Raw genomic sequence first — 17,606 nt, 5'->3', positions numbered from 1 at the left:
GATTTGTTTTATTAACTTATTAACATTTGTTTTTTAGGCATTTACATATATTTTTATATATTTCATGCCTGCTCTATCGTGCTCGTGCCTTAAGTATCGGTCACCTGCCCATCCCTAGCCCCAACTGCCATTGTGAACTGACAATTGATACTTTTCCGCACGAAAGTTTGCATTTGCCAAGAAAAATAAGGTGAAAAAAGCAGTTTAAATATAATCCAAATATTTAAAAGAGTGTGTACTAGCAACTAGTTAAAGCTACAATCAAAATCAGTTTCTAAAAACCCCTGGAAACCTCTTAACAACAACTCGTATTACATAACCTTTTTAAGGTTACATATGAAGGAAGCCGAAATATGCCATTTTAATAGAGTTATCCCTAAATTCCAGATGCTGTCGCAATCCCTGCTGAGTGGCATGCGTGTCCTGCGCACCGAGGCCCGCCGTAACTTCGGAATCGCGGCCCCCGCCCTGAACAAGGCCTCCGATCCCATCCAGCAGCTGTTCCTGGACAAAGTGCGCGAGTACAGGCAGAAGAGCTCGTGAGTTTTGGGTCACTTAAATTCCTTATTATACCTATAACTATCCCGTTTTCCTTGCATCCCAAGTGGCGGCAAGCTGGTGGACTCCACTCCCGAGATCGAGCGGGACCTGAAGACCGAACTGGACCGTGTGGCCAAGCAGTACGGCAGCGATGGCAAGACCGACATGCTGAAATTCCCCGAGTTCCAGTTCCCCGAAGTCAAGGTGGACCCCATCACCCAGGCCCCTCAGTAAAGATCGAACCTCGCGTATGAGTTAGTCTAATTGCTTTAAGTTCTGCTGCTGATTTAGCATGTGAAACCCTAAAAACATGGGCACTACGTCAACAACAACCAATAAAATCGGGAAAACAACAAGCGATACGTTTGTAAAAGCCATCAAAAGTGTGTGAATCTGAAGGGACTATACAAAGTGACATATCTTCATCATAATTCCATCACATCATCATCTCATAATGAAATTATTCCGTAAAAGGTTGGTAAAAATGATCAAAAACTGTTGAAACCGCCAAAATAATGATATTTTAGAATGATATTAGGAATCCATATCATTAACAACAAATGTGTTTGGCAAAGGTCGTGATTTTACAAGAATTTTCATTCACTAACATAATTTGATTCCTACTTCGTCTCATAAAAACCCTAACATTTCATTAACGATATATTTTATTTAAAAGCGAAAACTTATAAACAATTCCTATGATCTACAAAATAACAATATCCAAGTTGTCAAACAACAACCCTAACGCGGCGTGGTCAGTGCCTGATGGACTGTCTGCTGGAGCAACTGCATCTTGTGGTTGGTGGCCACCTTGTTAAACGTGCCCAGCAGCGTTTGAATATCCTTGCCGCTGATGAGAGGCACAAAGCTACCGGCGCAGGTGCAGAACTCTGCAAGATTCTCGCGCTTGATCTCGCTGCAGCGGGAACAGCGCAAATCCTGCAGCACATAGGACATCATCTTGCGCTGCAGGGCGTCCAGCATTCTCATCTCGATCTCCTCGTTGTCATAGGCCACATAACACTGGGCACACAGCCAAACTGGTCTGCAAAAAGTAAAGATAATGTAATAATCTGTATTGCATGAAAAGATTTCGTGCACTTACATTCCATCCTTCATGGCGCGGTGCTTGTCCTTGCAGAGATCCAGATCCCGGCAGTGATTGCAGGCCTTGCAGATGACCTCGTTGATGATGTGACTGTCGCAGGGATCCTCCCACTCGGCCAGGTCGGAGAACTCGCCAATCCCCACCAGACGCAACATATTCCTGCGCAACTCGTTGATCTGCTCCGCCAGTGTTTTATCAACACTCAGCGCCTTGATCAGGGTGCGAATGAGTTCTAATCCCGGACTGGGCTTGCCTTTGCCGTAGTTCTTGTGTAGCTTCAGGATAAAGTCGAAGGCGCAGTGCGAGATATCCTTGATGGCCTGCTCGGTGGTCTTCCTCTCGGCCAGGGATTGCATGAAGAGGGTCAAAAGGTTTTCAAACTTCTCGCGACACTCGTTTTCATCCGGCAGGTGCTCGCCAATTGTCCAATTCAGCTCCAACGAAAGCTCATCCTCCTGATCCTGCTCCGGCTCTGTGCTCTCAACTGGATCGCGGTTTTCCAAATCCTCTTCTTCATCTTCCTCTCCGTCTTCGTTGCGCTCTGGATCCCGCCGCATGGTAGTGGAGACTATGGAGGACACTGTCTCATCGATTCCCTTGGGCAGTTTACCCCTTATTCCCGAGAAATTGGCCTGGTCCATCCAGAGCATAAAGCTCCAGCACTGCTCGAAGCTCAGCTGAATGGAGTGGAACATCTCCTTGTTCCGCAAGCTCTGCACAATGTAGTCAACATAGCCGAGAGCATCGGAGACGGATTTCTTGCCGGAACTCAGGATGATCCTATTGAAATCCGCATACACAATGGTGGCGCCCAGTCGCTTAAACTCGGCTATAATCCGCAGGAACATTTTCCTCATGAGATTGTTCAGGGATCTTCTCAAAGCAGGATCATACAACAAGGCATTACTGGAGCGCACCCATCGATAGAAATGAACGATCTGGAAGTCGGAGAAGATGTTTCTGTTGATGGACACCTCGCGCAGCCAACCGTTCACCATGGAGCGCATCACGCGGAAGGCAGCCGAGCAGAGGGCCGTCTCATCATAGCTTGGCAATGTGGCAGCCGGAACTGTGCCAATCATTTCCTCCAGCGAGACCTGCGGCATCACATCGAAGGTGATGGCCGAGGAGGCGCCCTCCATCTCTTGAATTCTCGTGGATTGCAGCAGAGCACTCACTGCCAGACTGTCCAGAGCCAGCTCCACGCAAACATCGGGGTAAAAGCCAGCTTTGTTCTGCACCACACTGATGCTCTCCTCGAACTCCGCCAGCAGCCGACTGTCATCCGCCTCCCGGCCACCCAAATCCGGCCTAGTACTTGCCGACCACCACAGCACAAAGTTGTGCCGCTGCAGCAGGCGGGCAAAGAAGAGATCCGCTCCAAACAGCACCGTATCTGGAGGCATATTGCCAATGGGCACATGGAAGTAGCGACACTGGTCCAACATCAAATCGAGCACATTATTCAGGTTCAAGAAGTGACGGATCACTGCCCGGGAGCCCTGACGCTGCCAGTCCAAGCCAGACAGCAGACTGGCATCATCGGAGATGTGAATCTGGGCCTGTGGGAACTCCAGTAGGATGGGCATGGCCAGGCTGAGTTTTCGCGCCTCCAGCGCTGTTTGAAGGCATAGAATAGTAGGTCCCTGGTGCTCCTGTTTGTAGGTGGTCAACGCCCGCTGGATGTGCCGGTAAATCTGCTTCACATCCACCTCTATGAGAACCTCAAAGGTGTAATCCTCCACGGGAATCTTGTTCTGCTCGTCGGTCGTCAAATTCTTGAGCAGGGCCAAGCGTTCGGCGGTGTACAGCTGCCTCATGTTAGGCATCTGATTGGCTCGTACTGTATCCAAGGCGAAGATGTAGGCCTTCTTGCTGGGCATCAGGATCAGGGACCATATTTCCTTCTTTGCCGTTGGCGTGTTGTGCTGATAGAGGTAGATCTTGCGCATCCGATTGTTGGCGCTAGCCAAGTATTTGACTTGGGTCTGCGGGCGCTGCTCCAGCTGCTCGATGCTAAAGGTTTCCAGATCCTTGGTGGCCAGTTGGGCCAAACGACGTGCCTCTTCTCGTTGGACTCCACAAATGCAGCCCATGTCCATTAAGGCGCGAAACTCCAACGTCATCTGCGTTTCGTAGATGCCCTCGATGTCGGGCGTGGCCAGATCCGCCAGCATTCCCAGGGAGTTGTCCCGAAAGAGCTGCTCAGGCACACTATATCTGTAGAGATTGAAAACGGGCCTGGAACGCGGCAGAACTCGGTTGACCTTGCGCCAAAGTTGGCCCTCCTCCGGAGGAGCAGCACTCCGCTGATTAACATAGAAAATCCTGGGCACTGTCAACTTAATCCTGTGCAGCTCTTCGCCTATTAAAGCCCATACGGTGAAGTGTCCCAGATCATCCACGGGCACTAGTTGCACAATCTGCCAGGGCTGATCCAATAAAGTTCGCTGTGCTCGCCTCAGGAAGCCTCCTAAAGTACCAGTGGCTCCTGTTGGCCTCACAACTGGAGGATCCTCGCCTCTGGTTCGCTTGCTGGCCTGGCGATTACGCTGGCGCTGATCCTGTTGCCATTTCCATTTCTTCTTCTGGAATTTCACCCACTCCACGATGGTTTTTCTCGTTTCCCCAATTGGTGGTGGAGCACCCAGTGCCTGACGCCAAGTGGTGGCTTCTGGCTGCGCCTCCTCTTCATCGTTCTCCTCCAGCTGGACTCGCTTTCTCTTGGTAACCATAGGACGACCTGCAGCATCCTCTCCACCATCTCTTCCAGCCAGATCCTCCATATCCGCCAACTTATCCTCTTCTGTAGCCAGAGGTTTCGGCTTGGGTCTGCTGGTGAACATCTCGTTGATGCGACGCTGCTTCAGCACATCGTTCTTTTCCAGCATCTTCTTGTGCAACCAATCTGGATGCTGCACCCTGGGCACAGGGTTTGCCAGACCCTGCAGCGCCGCTGGAATGGTGATAATCTTTTGGATGGTGCCACCCAATCTCTCAATGTAGTAGTTCCAATCGAGCACATCCCGAATGTCCGCATCGCCCATGGTGTTGTCCTTCAGCCAGCGACGCAAGTGATGACGCCTCACACTCGGTTCGGATTGAAAAATGGCCAGGGGAATGGCTCTCTCGGTGACGGGAGCTCCTTCGGGCTTCTTTGAGATAATGTACTTGCAGGCCAGACCCGCATCCTTGACCATCTGCTCGCCCAGAAACTCAGCCAATCGTTTGGCAGTGGATATAGAGGTACTCTTTTGGGCGCCGTACTCCTCCAGCTTCTTGGACATGCTCTTGTTCTCCGAAATCAGTTCAAAAAGCTCAGAGTCGGGCAGATTGGATCCTCTGCTGTAAAGTACATCCAACCAATAATCCGCCACCTTGGCAACAGATGCATAGCATTCCTCCAGTGTGCTGCCCGCTAGGAAAGCTTCAAAGACCGAGCTCTGGAAATTCTTGATCAGCTGCAGTTCACCACGTCGCTTCACCTCGAATCCCTTGAGTTCGGCCAGTGAGCCATCGAAATTAAAGACGGCATATCGTTTCTTCAGCTTTTTGCCCTCTTCTTTGGCGGCGGGTAAGACCATGGCCAGGTAGGGTCCATCAACCTCGAAGAAAATTGAGTTCTCATCGCGTATATCATACTTGGGCAGGTTATTCTCCTTATCCTTCCGCAACTCGTGGTACTGATCGTTGGTAAAGTGATCTTTGACCATGGTATTTAGTACCGCATTTGGATATGATATGTTGATCTTCTTTTTCTTCTCATGGCTTGTTTGGATGGTGAATTCCTGTGGAAAGGAACCTGGTAGTATACACCATATACCATCAGTGTCCAGCTCCAGAGGACGGCCCACTCGTTCGATAATTTCCCTAGCTTTGGTGATGATATTGGAACCCGTGAGACACACAATACCTGCCATGGGCATGGAATGCCAACGGGCTCCTCTCCTCATCACATAACCGTAGAAGGAGTTCAGGATGCACTTGTGGGCCAACTGCAGGGAATCGTAGAGAACTTCCCTGCCTTTGGCGGCCTTTATCTCCGCCGCATCGCCAGAAGCCACTGCAGCATTCACTGATGCCTTGGCCACTTTGGTGAGACCTTTGTACTCGTAACGACGATCTCGGAAGGCTCGCACCGTGTCCACATAGAAGCTGTTCTCCTTCTGGCAGATGGTCGAAGTGCGGGTCTCCAGTTTGGTCAGCTTGGTCTTCTTGTAGGCCTTGCGGCAGTAGTCCGTGAGTCGCTTCTTCTCGTATGCAGCCTGGTCCTCCTTGGAGAGTTCGTGAAAGGCTCGCTGCGGTCCTCCAGGAAAGAGAGGTGGGAACTTCTCTGTCTCCAGCTGCTGCTGGATGCGCTGGAACTCGTTCCTCGAGGCGGGCAGCATCTCTCCGCGCCACAGCCAGTCCATAGAACGTTTGCAGCGAACTCCTGGTTTATTGAAGTCGCAGGCAGCGCAATCCAAATCAGTGACCATTGCCGAAGGTTGCAGGCGATTGGTGAGGATAATGTTGGGGTACATGGCACCCACATCTAAGTGATAGATGACAGGCTGCTCCAATCGATTGGGTATATCATGCAAACCCTGCAGTCCCTGCACAATCTCCTGACGGACTTCATCAAGATTCAACACCTTTTCGAGGGGAATGCCCTCCTCCACTTCGATTGCGTGACGTAGAACCGCATCCACCTGCTCCTGCAGTTGCTTAACCATGGCAGGATCCAGTCGAAAGCGGCAGGGTATATCCGCTCGGAATACGCCAGATTCCAAGGCCTCCACATGGCCACCAACATAGGTTTCTGAATCCAGGACATGTCCCTCGTTGGACAACTTGTTCAGCTCGCTCTGGTGCTTGTTGGGGTACACAATCTGGGCGTGATAGGCCTCCACCATCAACAAAGTCTCGCAGAGAGTGCCGGAACCTTTTCTCAAGATCTCATCCGGTTCCATGGGAATAATCGTGTTCAAGGCAAAGATAAACGGATGTACATACTTCATATACAGATAGTAAGTGGCCACGGCATCGGAGACAGAGTAGTTGGCCAGCACTTGGGGCTGTTCCACAGCCATGCGGCACATGTCCTCGGGATCTAGTTCCACGGGATCGTAGCGCAGCTTGGCCTTGGCCACTGCCTTCAAGCCTTGCGAGCCCACTGGCAAATAGGAATCTCTCTTCACCCAGCAAAGGCAATCCATGTGTATAGAGGGACGACTTAGGTAGTTGCCCTCCCGAAACTTAGAGAAGCCAATCTCTTGCTTCATGTCTAAATCATAGACAGCAGCACGGGTCTCCACAAAGGGCCAATCGAAGAAGTCACCATTGTAAGTGACTATAATATGCGGACGCACCTCCATAATGTGGTCGAAAAAGCGCTGGAGCAGCTGCATCTCGTTCTCCTCGTTGAAAACAACAAAGTTTCCCTCGAATTCCGGCTTCGGAGTGTACTCAAAGTCATCCACATTCGAGGAGATGATCTCCCGATTTGTTATAAGATATCCCTGACCATCGATCATGTAGGAAATCATCATGACCTGATCCGTTTGGGCATCGGGAAACTTGAGGGGCAGCTTGGTGGTTTCTATATCAAAAGCAAGGACCACGGGTTCGGGTCTGTCCAGGATGTCCGGTCGGCAGGTGATGGTGGGCAGTTCCACACCACTTCTGCACCGAATGTTATACCACTGACCGCAGAAAATACGCAGATCGATGGAGACCCTAACGTGGTAGGGCACATCGTGCTCCCTGATGTCCACAATGCAGTCCATGTAATCCTGCTGCCGCTTGGCCATCGTGGCATCCTCGGAACCGGCGGAGGATTGGGCCAACGAGGTGGCCAGCATTTGCATGTAGTAAGTGTTGGATTTCTGGCGCTCCTGATTTCTCCGCACAGCGGACATAAGTTCCCTCCGAACTTTGGTCATGGCTGTCTGATTCAGGAAGGATAACTTGATGTACTGCTGTTGTAGTCCCGAAAGATGATTTGGCAGATCCAGGTCCTCTTTGGTAATGTGCTCTAAATTGGAAATCTGACCGGAATACTTGCGACCCAGAAACCGAGCCACTTCCAGGTGCATATTGTCCTCCGGTCGGATGAGCAAATACGGCTGATAGGCCACTGTGCATTTGAAGCGGGAACCATCCATCTGGATGAAGAACAGATCCAGGGCAGCGATGAGTCGCCTGTCCTCATCCAAGACCTCGTTCTACGGGGGATTACCCATTATTAAACATGAACTTTGAGGTCTTAAAGAGTTCCTAACTCACCGAATGCATGTTGATGAGGTAGCCAGTTCGCTCCTGACTGTCCTTAACCCGATCGAAGCCATATTTCGAGTCGATCTTGTCGTTTTCCCGGGACTGACGATATCCGGCCTCATTGAAGAAGTCGTCCCTGGGATTTAAGATCGTTAGAAAACCTTGTAGATCTTGGATTTCTGTTAATTCCGCAACTCACCCTTCTGCCCGGTTCTCGCTCACGAATTTACCCGTATTTTGCAGCACTTTGCCTTTGCCGGAGTCTGCCATTTCCGTGCTGTTTTTGTGAAAATAAAATAAATAAATGTAAATAACTTTTTGCCGCCAAAAATCTGCAAACTCTCCAAGATGTACTAACGCGTTGTGAGAAATACCGCCCTTTGGCTGTTGCACAACACTGAAAGGGAGGCCATTTGGCGCCAACTATGGATTTTTTTTGAAATTATTACGACAAAACTATTTAATGGAATACACTGAGAGACTTTTGGCGCCAACTTCGGATTACTCTTTTTATATTATCAGTATATTTGCCATGGTTTAAGTTCTGAAGTACATTAATCTAAACTAAAAATGTGTGTTCCAGACGTTTTTAACAGGTTTAAAAGGATTTTATTAACGGAGTATATGGGATATATGGACAGTCCCTATCTTAAATTTTGTTGCAAAATTGTAGCTGCATTTGTTTTTAAGAAACAATTAATAGGTCAATCTACTCTAGTCAAATTTCGTTTGTTTTATAGCCCCTTGGAAACTTCTTTTATTATTTGTAATGGACATTAAATGCTCTGTTTGTTGTCACTTTAAAGACAGCTGCTGACCACTTGAGTTGGCCTGTTGGCCATGTGTGTCTAGCTCGCATTTCCAACCTCTGAAATGTGCATTTTTTACTTTTTCTCTCCACTGCAATGAAATCATGCCATCGCAGCACGCACACAAGCGCATTCATTCATAAAAATCCGGCTCACCTACACGAGTTGTAAAAATGCAGCAGTGCGAAAGTGCGAAAGAGAGAGAGAGAGAGAGAGAGCGAGGGCTGCGCGCATGCGCTCTTTGCATTCGGTTTTCTCTTTCTGCACTTGTTGCCCCCTTTTTTTGGTTTTAATTTTAATTTTACCTTTGGTGCAGCAATTAAATTGCAGCAGAGGTTGACAATCAGCCATATTTTCCTTGTTGCACGTGTTTCGTTATGCAAGGCTGGGTTTTTAGTTTTCAGGCTCCCTTGGCCAGTAAAATCGGGAATGGAATCGAGTGTCGTTATCCCGAATCTTATTGCCCTTTTTTTCTGGGTGCAGCTGGCTGCGGCTGCCGCCCCTGCACTTGCATTTACTTATGCTGCATGCTGTGTAATTTGTAATTTATGCGAAATGCGTTGCCAGAATATAAAAACATCGCAGTCACTGGGATCGCCCCTCTCCCTCGCACACATAAACCTGTTTTTGTTTTTGGCTTGCCAGAAAGAGAGCCTTTCGATCGCACAGTGGTTGTCATGGTCACGGTGGGAAATATCGCCATCAAATGCCATTTTATTTGGGGATGTCTATAGGTATTTTCACCATATCCTGTTTCCCACACTTTTGCTAGTTGCCATTTGTTCTGGAAAAAATATTCCCAACTTTTACATGTTTTAAATTTAGATTCTAAATTACATTTCCCATAATAAAGCTTATGTTCCAAGGTATTTATAAAGTTTAACAATAGTAAAACTCAAATTTAAAACTTGAAAGTTCCCATAGTTTTATACACAAAAACTTATTTTTCAATATTTTTTCATATAAAATATAAATTATGTGTAGATGTGAAAAATATGAATCGTGTGCTAGACCATTTGTAATTATTTTGTTTTAAAAAATTTGGTGAAACTCGACTTTAAAAAAAATCCTAAAATTCCTTTTATTTAATTATTAAACTTTTTTTAAATTATTAGAAAATATATATATTTAATACACTTAAAAATATTAAATTCTATTTTTTTTAGTGTACACATAAGGTTCTTGGGATCGCAAAATTTACATTTGGTTTTTATTTAGCCACCCCTTTTTGAATATTTAAATTTTCTGTCGTTTTTGGACACTGTTTGAATGCTCGCTAAAAACGATCGCCCGCACACACACCCACGCATTCGCTTACTTATTCGCACTTACACAGAGTTCTGAGCAAGCAGATTTTTTTTTTAAATTGTTGCTATTTTTTTGTCGCCGCAACACTTTGTTTTTGCTGCTCAAAATATGTAATTCTGATTTTCTTTTTTTTGCGCCTCATGATGCACGCTCTAGTGGGAGTGCGAAAGAGACAGACCTACTGGGGATCGCCCACGCCATTTTCTTTAATTTTCGAGATCTCTGGTCATTTAATAAAAAAGTGAATAATATTTACAAAGCATATTGAAATTACTCTCGGTTTTCATTATTTGCGATAATTTGTTATCAGTTGGGAGAGCAGCACAAAAAAAATTAGACTGACTTTGCGAAAGAGAGAAGAGAAGGAGAGCGAGACTGGGCGAGTGCGTCGGCGTTGGCGTCGACGCTGCGTCTGCGCCGACGTCGGCGTCGCTGCCGCCTGTTGCCGCCTTCGTTTAGTCTCTCTCTTTCGGCAGTCTGTTTTTGTCTCTCTTTCGGGCAGCGTGCACTGCGCTACGGTAAATTTGAATAAATAAATAAAATAAATAAAAAATTTTTAACAAATACGAAACAATTTGCAATACAAGCTAAGAAAAAGTGTGCAAGTGAGTGCAATAGCAAAATCTCAAGAGATCTGCCTTATAAAGGTTGAAATAGCCTGAAGAAAACGGTTAAGAACCCAAGGAAACCGAAATCTATATACAAAATCCATCATAAAACCACAAAAATCTCCTCAAACATCGCGTGTGCGCCTGTCTCTGTGTGTGTGTGTGTTTGCGATCCGTCGGCCTTTTTTTCGGTTTGTTTCTTTTCGCGTCTTATAAGCCGAGCTGAGCTAAACCGATCCCGAGATCCGAATCCCCGTCTCTCTTCTCGAGTTGTTCCTTTCGGTTTTTGTCTGTCTTTGTCCCGGGCACGTAATCCCTCTCTCTTCCTCCTCCCCTAATCAACCTGCTGATCTGATCCCACCGGAGGGTTAAAACACATATACCTTATACCTTAAAACCATACCATAGTGCAAAAGAGAGCGAGCGAGAGAGCGCGAGAGATAGTCATCGGTGCTTTCGACTCCATCAAGATTGTGCGCCTAATTTGAAGCTGTAATTAATTTGGATACCCTAATAAAAACCCAGCCGTAAGACGGAATCCAGAACCCAGAGCCCTAAAATCCAGAACCCAGAAGCCCCCGCCTCCCTGTTTTTGAGGGGCGCTATTTTATTGCCCCGCACCGGTAAGAAAAGTGACGTGAAGTGTTGAAAAACAGTAGTTCAAGTATTAGTTTTTGTTATTTTCTCTACACTCGGAATAAAAATTGATCTGGAACTCAGAAAATACCCAGATGGATTTGCCCTTATACTAAAAAACAATCGCAGGCCTAGCATTTCTGGTTCGTTTTTATTATTATTCAAGAACAATGTTTTTATTCCCTATCTATTCCACAGTTATAATTAAAAAACATTTCTAAATTTCAATTTGACTCATAGTTTGGTCGTTTTTATTCCGAGTGTAGATATGTAAACCCTTTTCTGTGTTGGTGTTGCCTGTTTTCTTGAATGAATCTAGGAAAAAACTGGTTTAGGCTACCGAGCGATCTGCCGATCTCGCGATCTCGCCTCGATTCAGGATTGCTGCCTCTATAAACTCGTTGTTGGCCAACAGAATTTGAATTGGTTTTCTACCTCTTCATAGCCAAGCTAGTTAGCCGAGTGTGTGTGTTGGCCAGTAGCCTGTGTGTGGGGCACTTCCACAACCCTTGTGGGAACACGATCGAAATTACTACTGTTCCTTTTACAGCTTCCGGTGCCGCAAATGAGCTTCCCTGCCTCTCGATTGCGTTTCGGCCATTTGATCCATTCGATCCAAAGAGTTTTGTAATCGAGAATGTGTGAACGCATTTTTGTTAGGGAGCCAGAATGTAGAACAACGATAGCATTAGACAATTAAGTATCAATAAAAAGATACGGGAATGCTACTCTATTGACCCTTGAGCACCGAAAAACCAAAGGGGCTTTGAAACAAACCATAATTGGGATTTTCCTGTCTGCACTTTCGGTTACCTGAAAAGGTTTGAAAAGGATTTTTTTGATATGGGATTTAAATCAAAATTATTATTAGAAGAAAAGGGATCAAAGGATGGTTAAAATTACATTTAAAGCATATTAGGTGTTCTAGACATAAAAAGAACAACCTTATTGCATGTACTTTGAAGATCATATTAAGCAATTATGATCATCATACGTTTTTCTTTAGATTTTGTATCATTGCTCCTTTGGTTTCAACTTTAAGATGGAAGCATTTGATGTTATAAAAGATCATTCGACGATCAATAAACCAGATTAAACTCAAGCATTTATACGCTTTCTTAAACTCTTCAGATAAGTTAAAGATCCTTAAGGCTGTATAAATATACCGAAATTGCAATAAAATCCACAAGAGAATGATAAGGAGTTATTGCCATAATCGATAATTTGATGTGTGACGATCGTTGGATCATAATTGAGCCCAGTTCTCGCCCCACTCCACCTCTCCCTGTTCCACTCTCTCCCCTAAATGAAAGACCAGTTCAAGATCCTTTTCCATAAATACCCACAGACAATTACAGTTCAGTGGATCTTCGGGCTTGGTTCGTTGCCCCATGCCACGTTTAACTCGGATTCAGCGCCCGGACCCCGATGCTAAAAGTATCAACCTGCTGCAGACAGGCCGAGATCAAGATCGATCCCATGACAAGACACACACAGATACTATGCCACGCACACCATTGCAGAACGACGACTGCGACAGATTGAACACATGTGCACAGGCGGCAGGCATCCCGACGAGGATCATCAGCATCAGCGGATCGGAGATGGAGATGGAGATCCCTTCGAAGAAAGGGCCCAGAGACCCAGGCGATGGGAAAGAAAAGAAAAGAACAGCGACTAAATGTGTATTCTACCGTTACGTACACACCGAAAAATTGCACCCCTATTTGTTGCCGTTTCTTGTTGTTGTTGTCTGTCTGGCCGAGGAGTGTGCACCATATCGAAAGATCATATTCGTTTACAATCTGTTCTTTAAGCATCTGCTGTGCACAGACTCAAAAACCTCGGACTCCCGACTCTCGAGATCCCAGACATATTCTCTTTTGGTCCACTTACTCCAGAGCCCTCCCAAAATTTGCTCTTTTCCAGGGAAAACATATGCTCTGGTTTTTCGATTCGTGTGGTTTTTTTGTTGTCGCCCTCTCTCGATGATTTATTTTTTTGTTTAGGTTATCTACGTGTCTGGGCGATAAGGTTTGTGTTCAGATAGTTTGGCGATTGCGACTCTTTTTTTTTTTGGCACCCTGCCGAATGATTTTTGGTGCTCTGCCGAGCTCTCGAAATGTTGCGAATCGAATTCGGCTCTGAATGGCACTTGCAAACTCATTAATTTGTTTCGATTTCATTTCCAGTCTCTGGGGAACTCAGTATTGCCCATTATTTATCTGTAAGCGAGGTATTGGCTTCTATAAGAATGAATTTTGGAATGCGCATGGAAGTATTTGCGATTGATAAGGACAAGCGCCCAGTCATGTTTAATTGATTGACTAAATAAACCCAAATGTAATCTCTACGTGCTAGAGGGTCTAAAAATGTAATTCCCCATATCATTATTTTCTTTAAAGAGCTTCCTCAGATGATCTAAGATGTAGGTATTTATTTATACTATATATAGAATTTCAATTGCTTTTGCGAAAGCTTAATCTTTATTGAATTCCCTGAAACAAACTAATTTCATTATTTTGCGTTATTGGCATACATATAGTTCCTGTTTCATTCACAATTGCCTTTCCCAGGTGCCAAAATTCTTGAAAGACGCCTTTTGAGTGACTATGAGTACTAGAAAATTCTCTTTTTTCTATTGCAAAGCAAGAAATCAATTAGACTTGCCAAAAGTTGCCAATTATCTTGGCCACTTTTATGCGTCAATAAATTATTTTCGTGTGAAAAGCGCACTCAGTATTGCTACCATATTCAAAAAATCATATGCAGTCCGCGATCTATATATATCTACAACCGAAAATGCATATAGATTGTGTGCAGATTTAGTAATGTTGTTGCGGTTTCTGTTATTGCTGTTCTACATTGAATTGATTGCACTGGGGCGGCAGCAAAACTAAGAGGCGCGAAATAAATCAACTTTTTGTGGAGCGCGCAGAGCGTTTTCGCGACTGCAGTCGCTGATTTTATTATCCATTTAAATGTTGATTAACTTAAATTCGTTTTTAGTGCACTCACTTGCTCCCCGCACACACAGAAATATATAATGCATATCTGTTTTATTTTTTTATTTTGAACTCGAATACATAACTGTCCAGCTGGGCGTTTCAGTTTCAGTCAGCAACGACCACGGACAAAAATCAGCAAATCAAATCGAAATTGATTTCGCAAGAGCAAAGCTGAAATTTATGCAACAGTTTATCATGACGCTGTTGCCCTAGGCAATGGGGGTATTCCATTTAGGGATCAGAATATCATAGATCTTGAGATTCTCTCTTTGTGTTTTTGTTCTAAATCAATTTCCTTAAAAAAATCGTTATCCTTACGGTTAAATATATCATAACGTTTAAAATCATAACTATTTTCAAAATATTCCCAGACCTTTACAGAATCTATAAAAAGAACTAGACCTTCGTAGAGTCATAAATATTCGGTATTCCCCTTCTTCCGTGCTTTATTTTTATTCAGTTAGACCAGTGGGAACATGGCGGAATTCTACTACCCATACCGAAATGTATATATAGCGCAGATTTACATATGTGTACGTCCATGGCTGATAAGGCGGCTAGATAACTGTTGGCCACACACTCACCGAGTGCCAAAGAGCGGGAGCGAGGAAGACGGACCTTGGAGGAATCGTCACCGATGCGACGACAGTATCTACACATTTGCATAACGTATCTAATTAGGCAGCCAGTGCCCAAAGATACTCCTCAGATGTAGCTCCAGATATATACATATAGTGGGGGCGTTTACCGTAGCGAAGAATAATATTTGTGGGGTACTATGCATTATAACAAGAACCGAATCAATCTTATGGGGTTTCTAGCTTTATAGCTTTTTGGCTTTATAATATAATAAAAACAATATGACGTCAGTAAGGTATTATTGTTGTTCTTGAGTAGAAATCTATGAAAATGGTAATATAGTATGATATTTAAGAATTGGTAGAGCTCTTGCCTTGATTCGGAGAGAATATGATATCATTTTGAAAACTTTTTTTAAAATGATGTATTCTGAATATATAGATTTAATATTTCATTTATGTTACGTGTTTTTTTTTACTCCCAAAGACTGAATAACTCTTTGTTCAGCTTTAGTCCCAAGATAATAGCTTTTTTGTGCGCCAGTTTATTAGGTTAATCGTTTTCTCGTTATTTATCACTAAATGGCTTTTATCACACAAAGTACATTTAATGTAAATATAATATTGAATGCGTAATTACTGGACATTATCGCGGAGCCGTGTTATTTATAGTGGCTACTGGCTGGGCATGTGTGGAGAGCCCTCTTGTGGGCCTTTGGGGATTTCTTCAACTGCTGCTCTGGTCTTCTCTTCTCCGAGGCTTATCTCGCCCCACTTCCGGTGATAAAAATTTCTAAGACTTATTGTTATGCGTTTCGGATTTGAATGCGGTTCGTATTTAATACAAATTTAAATTCAAGTGATTATGAAATCGAGGACAAGTGAAGCACATTTAACTAGAAAAGGCATTTGTCATATTCTCAAGTACATAGCTAAACAAGGATTAAAAAACTTTTTATGGTAAACTAAAAATGGTTTTATCAAATGGGATGCATTTCCTTTTGAAGCACCGGGACTAAATACACTAATTGGGGAACATTAAGGGAAACAAGCTCATGAAATCTGTGTGATCTTCCTGCCCAAACTCTTTGTGGCGACACTTCAAAGTAACTTTTCGTGTTTTCTTTGAAACTCACATCACATCGCTCCATGATCATCAACCGCTGCTTGGCCAGGGCAAATATTTGAGAACTCAAAAGAGAACGAAACCCATTAGAAATATATTTAGAAAATTGGAAACCCTTTGACTGGGGTCCCAATCCTCCCCATATGATGGATGCTGTGTAAACAGAATAAAAGCGTGCTCATATGCAAACTGTGCCTCGTCGGCTCCTTTTGTTGTGGTCTCTTTTAAAGGTGGCGGACACTTTTGATGTTCGACTGCCAGGGAAAAAGTGTCATAATTCCTTGAGTCAATATGGAGTTGGATTTGAGCCATGAAAGAGGTGCGAACGCCAGAGTGGGAGGTGCCAACGAGGTCTAATAAAGCCGGTGGAAACAAGCCAATAATTGAGCGATAATTAAAACACCTCACACCCAGACATCTAGTAATAATTGCAACGATTTGTTTATTGAGCGGCCAGTTAATTGTTTATTTTATTATGTCAATTTTGGTTTTTTTTCCCCATAGATGCCTGCGCAATATGGAATTGGCGATTTGTAAAACAGATCTGTCTGCCACGAAATTCATGCTGCCGCCCTCTTTGCCCACATCTGCGGCCATTGGATCCTCATCATCAGCGGTCTCTGCAACGGCATCCCACTTCCTCGATAAGGCGGCCCACGAGCTCTTCCAATTGAACGCCATCAACGGACACCTGTTCAAGTCGCCGGCCAGCGGCCACCTCAATTCGGTGGGCAATCCGTCGATTCTGAGCCAACTCAACGGAATTAACAACAGCAGTAGCCATTCGGGCCAAGTCAGCACCATGAGGCTCAAGAAGAACCGCAAAGTCACCTTTCTATCCAGCCTAGTTGAGGTGAGTAAAGGAATTTTAGAAATTAGATTAAATTGCCTTCTGGGGGTAGGAATTTTTATAACGACCATTGAGTGGGCCAACACCCATGTTGTGAGATATAAAACTAATTGGTAATAATTCTGGTTTGCAAAGAACTTTATCCCTGATTGGTATAATCCAGAAGAGAATTCCTATTGAAGTGTTATTTATACAATCACGTCTTATCCTTTATTAGTGTTAGTAATTTGCTAGGGCATCTTATCGATGTACACATGTGTACTCCGTTTATGTGGCGGCAGAGTTCTAGGCAAGATATTCCCTATGTCTGCCTAATGAAAAGCCTTAGATATTACATTTAAAAACTTAAGTATAGTTTAGTATAGTTACTCAATGGTAATCCTTCCTTATGTCTGCCTAATGAAAAGCTTTAGATATTACATTTAAAAACTTTAGTATAGTTTAGTATAGTTCCTGAATGGTAATCCCAAGCCTAATACTTCACATTAATCACTAAAAATTAAAAATCCCCCATTTAGTTGGATAAAGGCTCCACACTTTACCTATTTAAAACTAGGTAGCAATGACTGCACGTCGCTGATCGATGGCTGCATAAATCTATAATTTCTATATTTAACTACGTATAAGTGAATTTGCTGATCAAGTGATCGATAGCCTGTCCATCGGTTTCTATGCCAGTTTGACAGCCATTGCAGTTGGAGCCTCAATGACAGTGCGATCCCCGGCGATCCATATTGCAAATGCAGATCACGTAGATCGCATTCTAAATTTGGTAGA

General features: G+C 44.4%; 4 protein-coding genes across 6 annotated transcripts in view; 2 read left to right on the top strand and 2 right to left on the bottom strand.

Annotated features, from left to right (window-relative positions):
• The window catches only part of RpS3 (ribosomal protein S3), a 261,493-nt gene that overhangs the window by 4,062 nt on the left and 239,825 nt on the right, over positions 1–17,606 (bottom strand). The window lies entirely within an intron of this gene.
• ATPsynCF6 (ATP synthase, coupling factor 6) lies at positions 140–923 on the top strand. The gene is made up of 3 exons (XM_017077302.4): positions 140–190; positions 388–539; positions 606–923. The coding sequence occupies exons 2-3, from the start codon at positions 388–390 to the stop codon at positions 772–774; spliced, it is 321 nt and encodes a 106-aa protein (XP_016932791.3). The 5' UTR covers positions 140–190; the 3' UTR covers positions 775–923.
• PolE1 (DNA polymerase epsilon catalytic subunit 1) lies at positions 1,188–8,191 on the bottom strand. Its single transcript, XM_036818842.3, has 4 exons — positions 8,106–8,191; positions 7,916–8,042; positions 1,646–7,854; positions 1,188–1,585 (listed from the first exon to the last, which is right to left on the bottom strand). The coding sequence occupies exons 1-4, from the start codon at positions 8,174–8,176 to the stop codon at positions 1,282–1,284; spliced, it is 6,711 nt and encodes a 2,236-aa protein (XP_036674737.3). The 5' UTR covers positions 8,177–8,191; the 3' UTR covers positions 1,188–1,281.
• Positions 10,557–17,606, top strand: part of pnt (ETS transcription factor pointed) — a 59,894-nt gene continuing 52,844 nt past the window's right edge. The window contains exons 1-2 of one of the 2 annotated variants that reach the window (XM_036818373.3): positions 10,557–11,254; positions 16,484–16,832. In XM_036818373.3, coding sequence (XP_036674268.3) covers positions 16,497–16,832 — 336 coding nt within the window. In that variant the 5' untranslated portion in view covers positions 10,557–11,254; positions 16,484–16,496. The remainder of the gene's footprint in view (positions 11,255–16,483; positions 16,833–17,606) is intronic. The other variant, XM_036818372.3, reaches the window with a different exon arrangement.

This window comes from Drosophila suzukii, chromosome 3, assembly GCF_043229965.1.
Source record: "Drosophila suzukii chromosome 3, CBGP_Dsuzu_IsoJpt1.0, whole genome shotgun sequence".
NCBI lineage: Eukaryota > Metazoa > Arthropoda > Insecta > Diptera > Drosophilidae > Drosophila > Drosophila suzukii.
Note: the sequence above shows the minus strand (reverse complement) of the source record. Positions and strands in the feature narration are given on the sequence as shown.

What these genes read in the sequence shown, in the direction of transcription:
- ATPsynCF6 (XM_017077302.4), top strand. Translation starts at nt 388, where the DNA reads ATGCTGTCGCAATCCCTGCTGAGTGGCATGCGTGTCCTGCGCACCGAG. An exon ending in GAGTACAGGCAGAAGAGCTC is followed by an intron (nt 540 to 605) that starts GTGAGTTTTGGG and finishes TTGCATCCCAAG; the next exon opens with TGGCGGCAAGCTGGTGGACT.
- PolE1 (XM_036818842.3), bottom strand. Translation starts at nt 8,176, where the DNA reads ATGGCAGACTCCGGCAAAGGCAAAGTGCTGCAAAATACGGGTAAATTC. An exon ending in AGCGAGAACCGGGCAGAAGG is followed by an intron (nt 8,043 to 8,105) that starts GTGAGTTGCGGA and finishes CTTAAATCCCAG; the next exon opens with GGACGACTTCTTCAATGAGG. An exon ending in CGCGCCATGAAGGATGGAAT is followed by an intron (nt 1,586 to 1,645) that starts GTAAGTGCACGA and finishes TACTTTTTGCAG; the next exon opens with ACCAGTTTGGCTGTGTGCCC.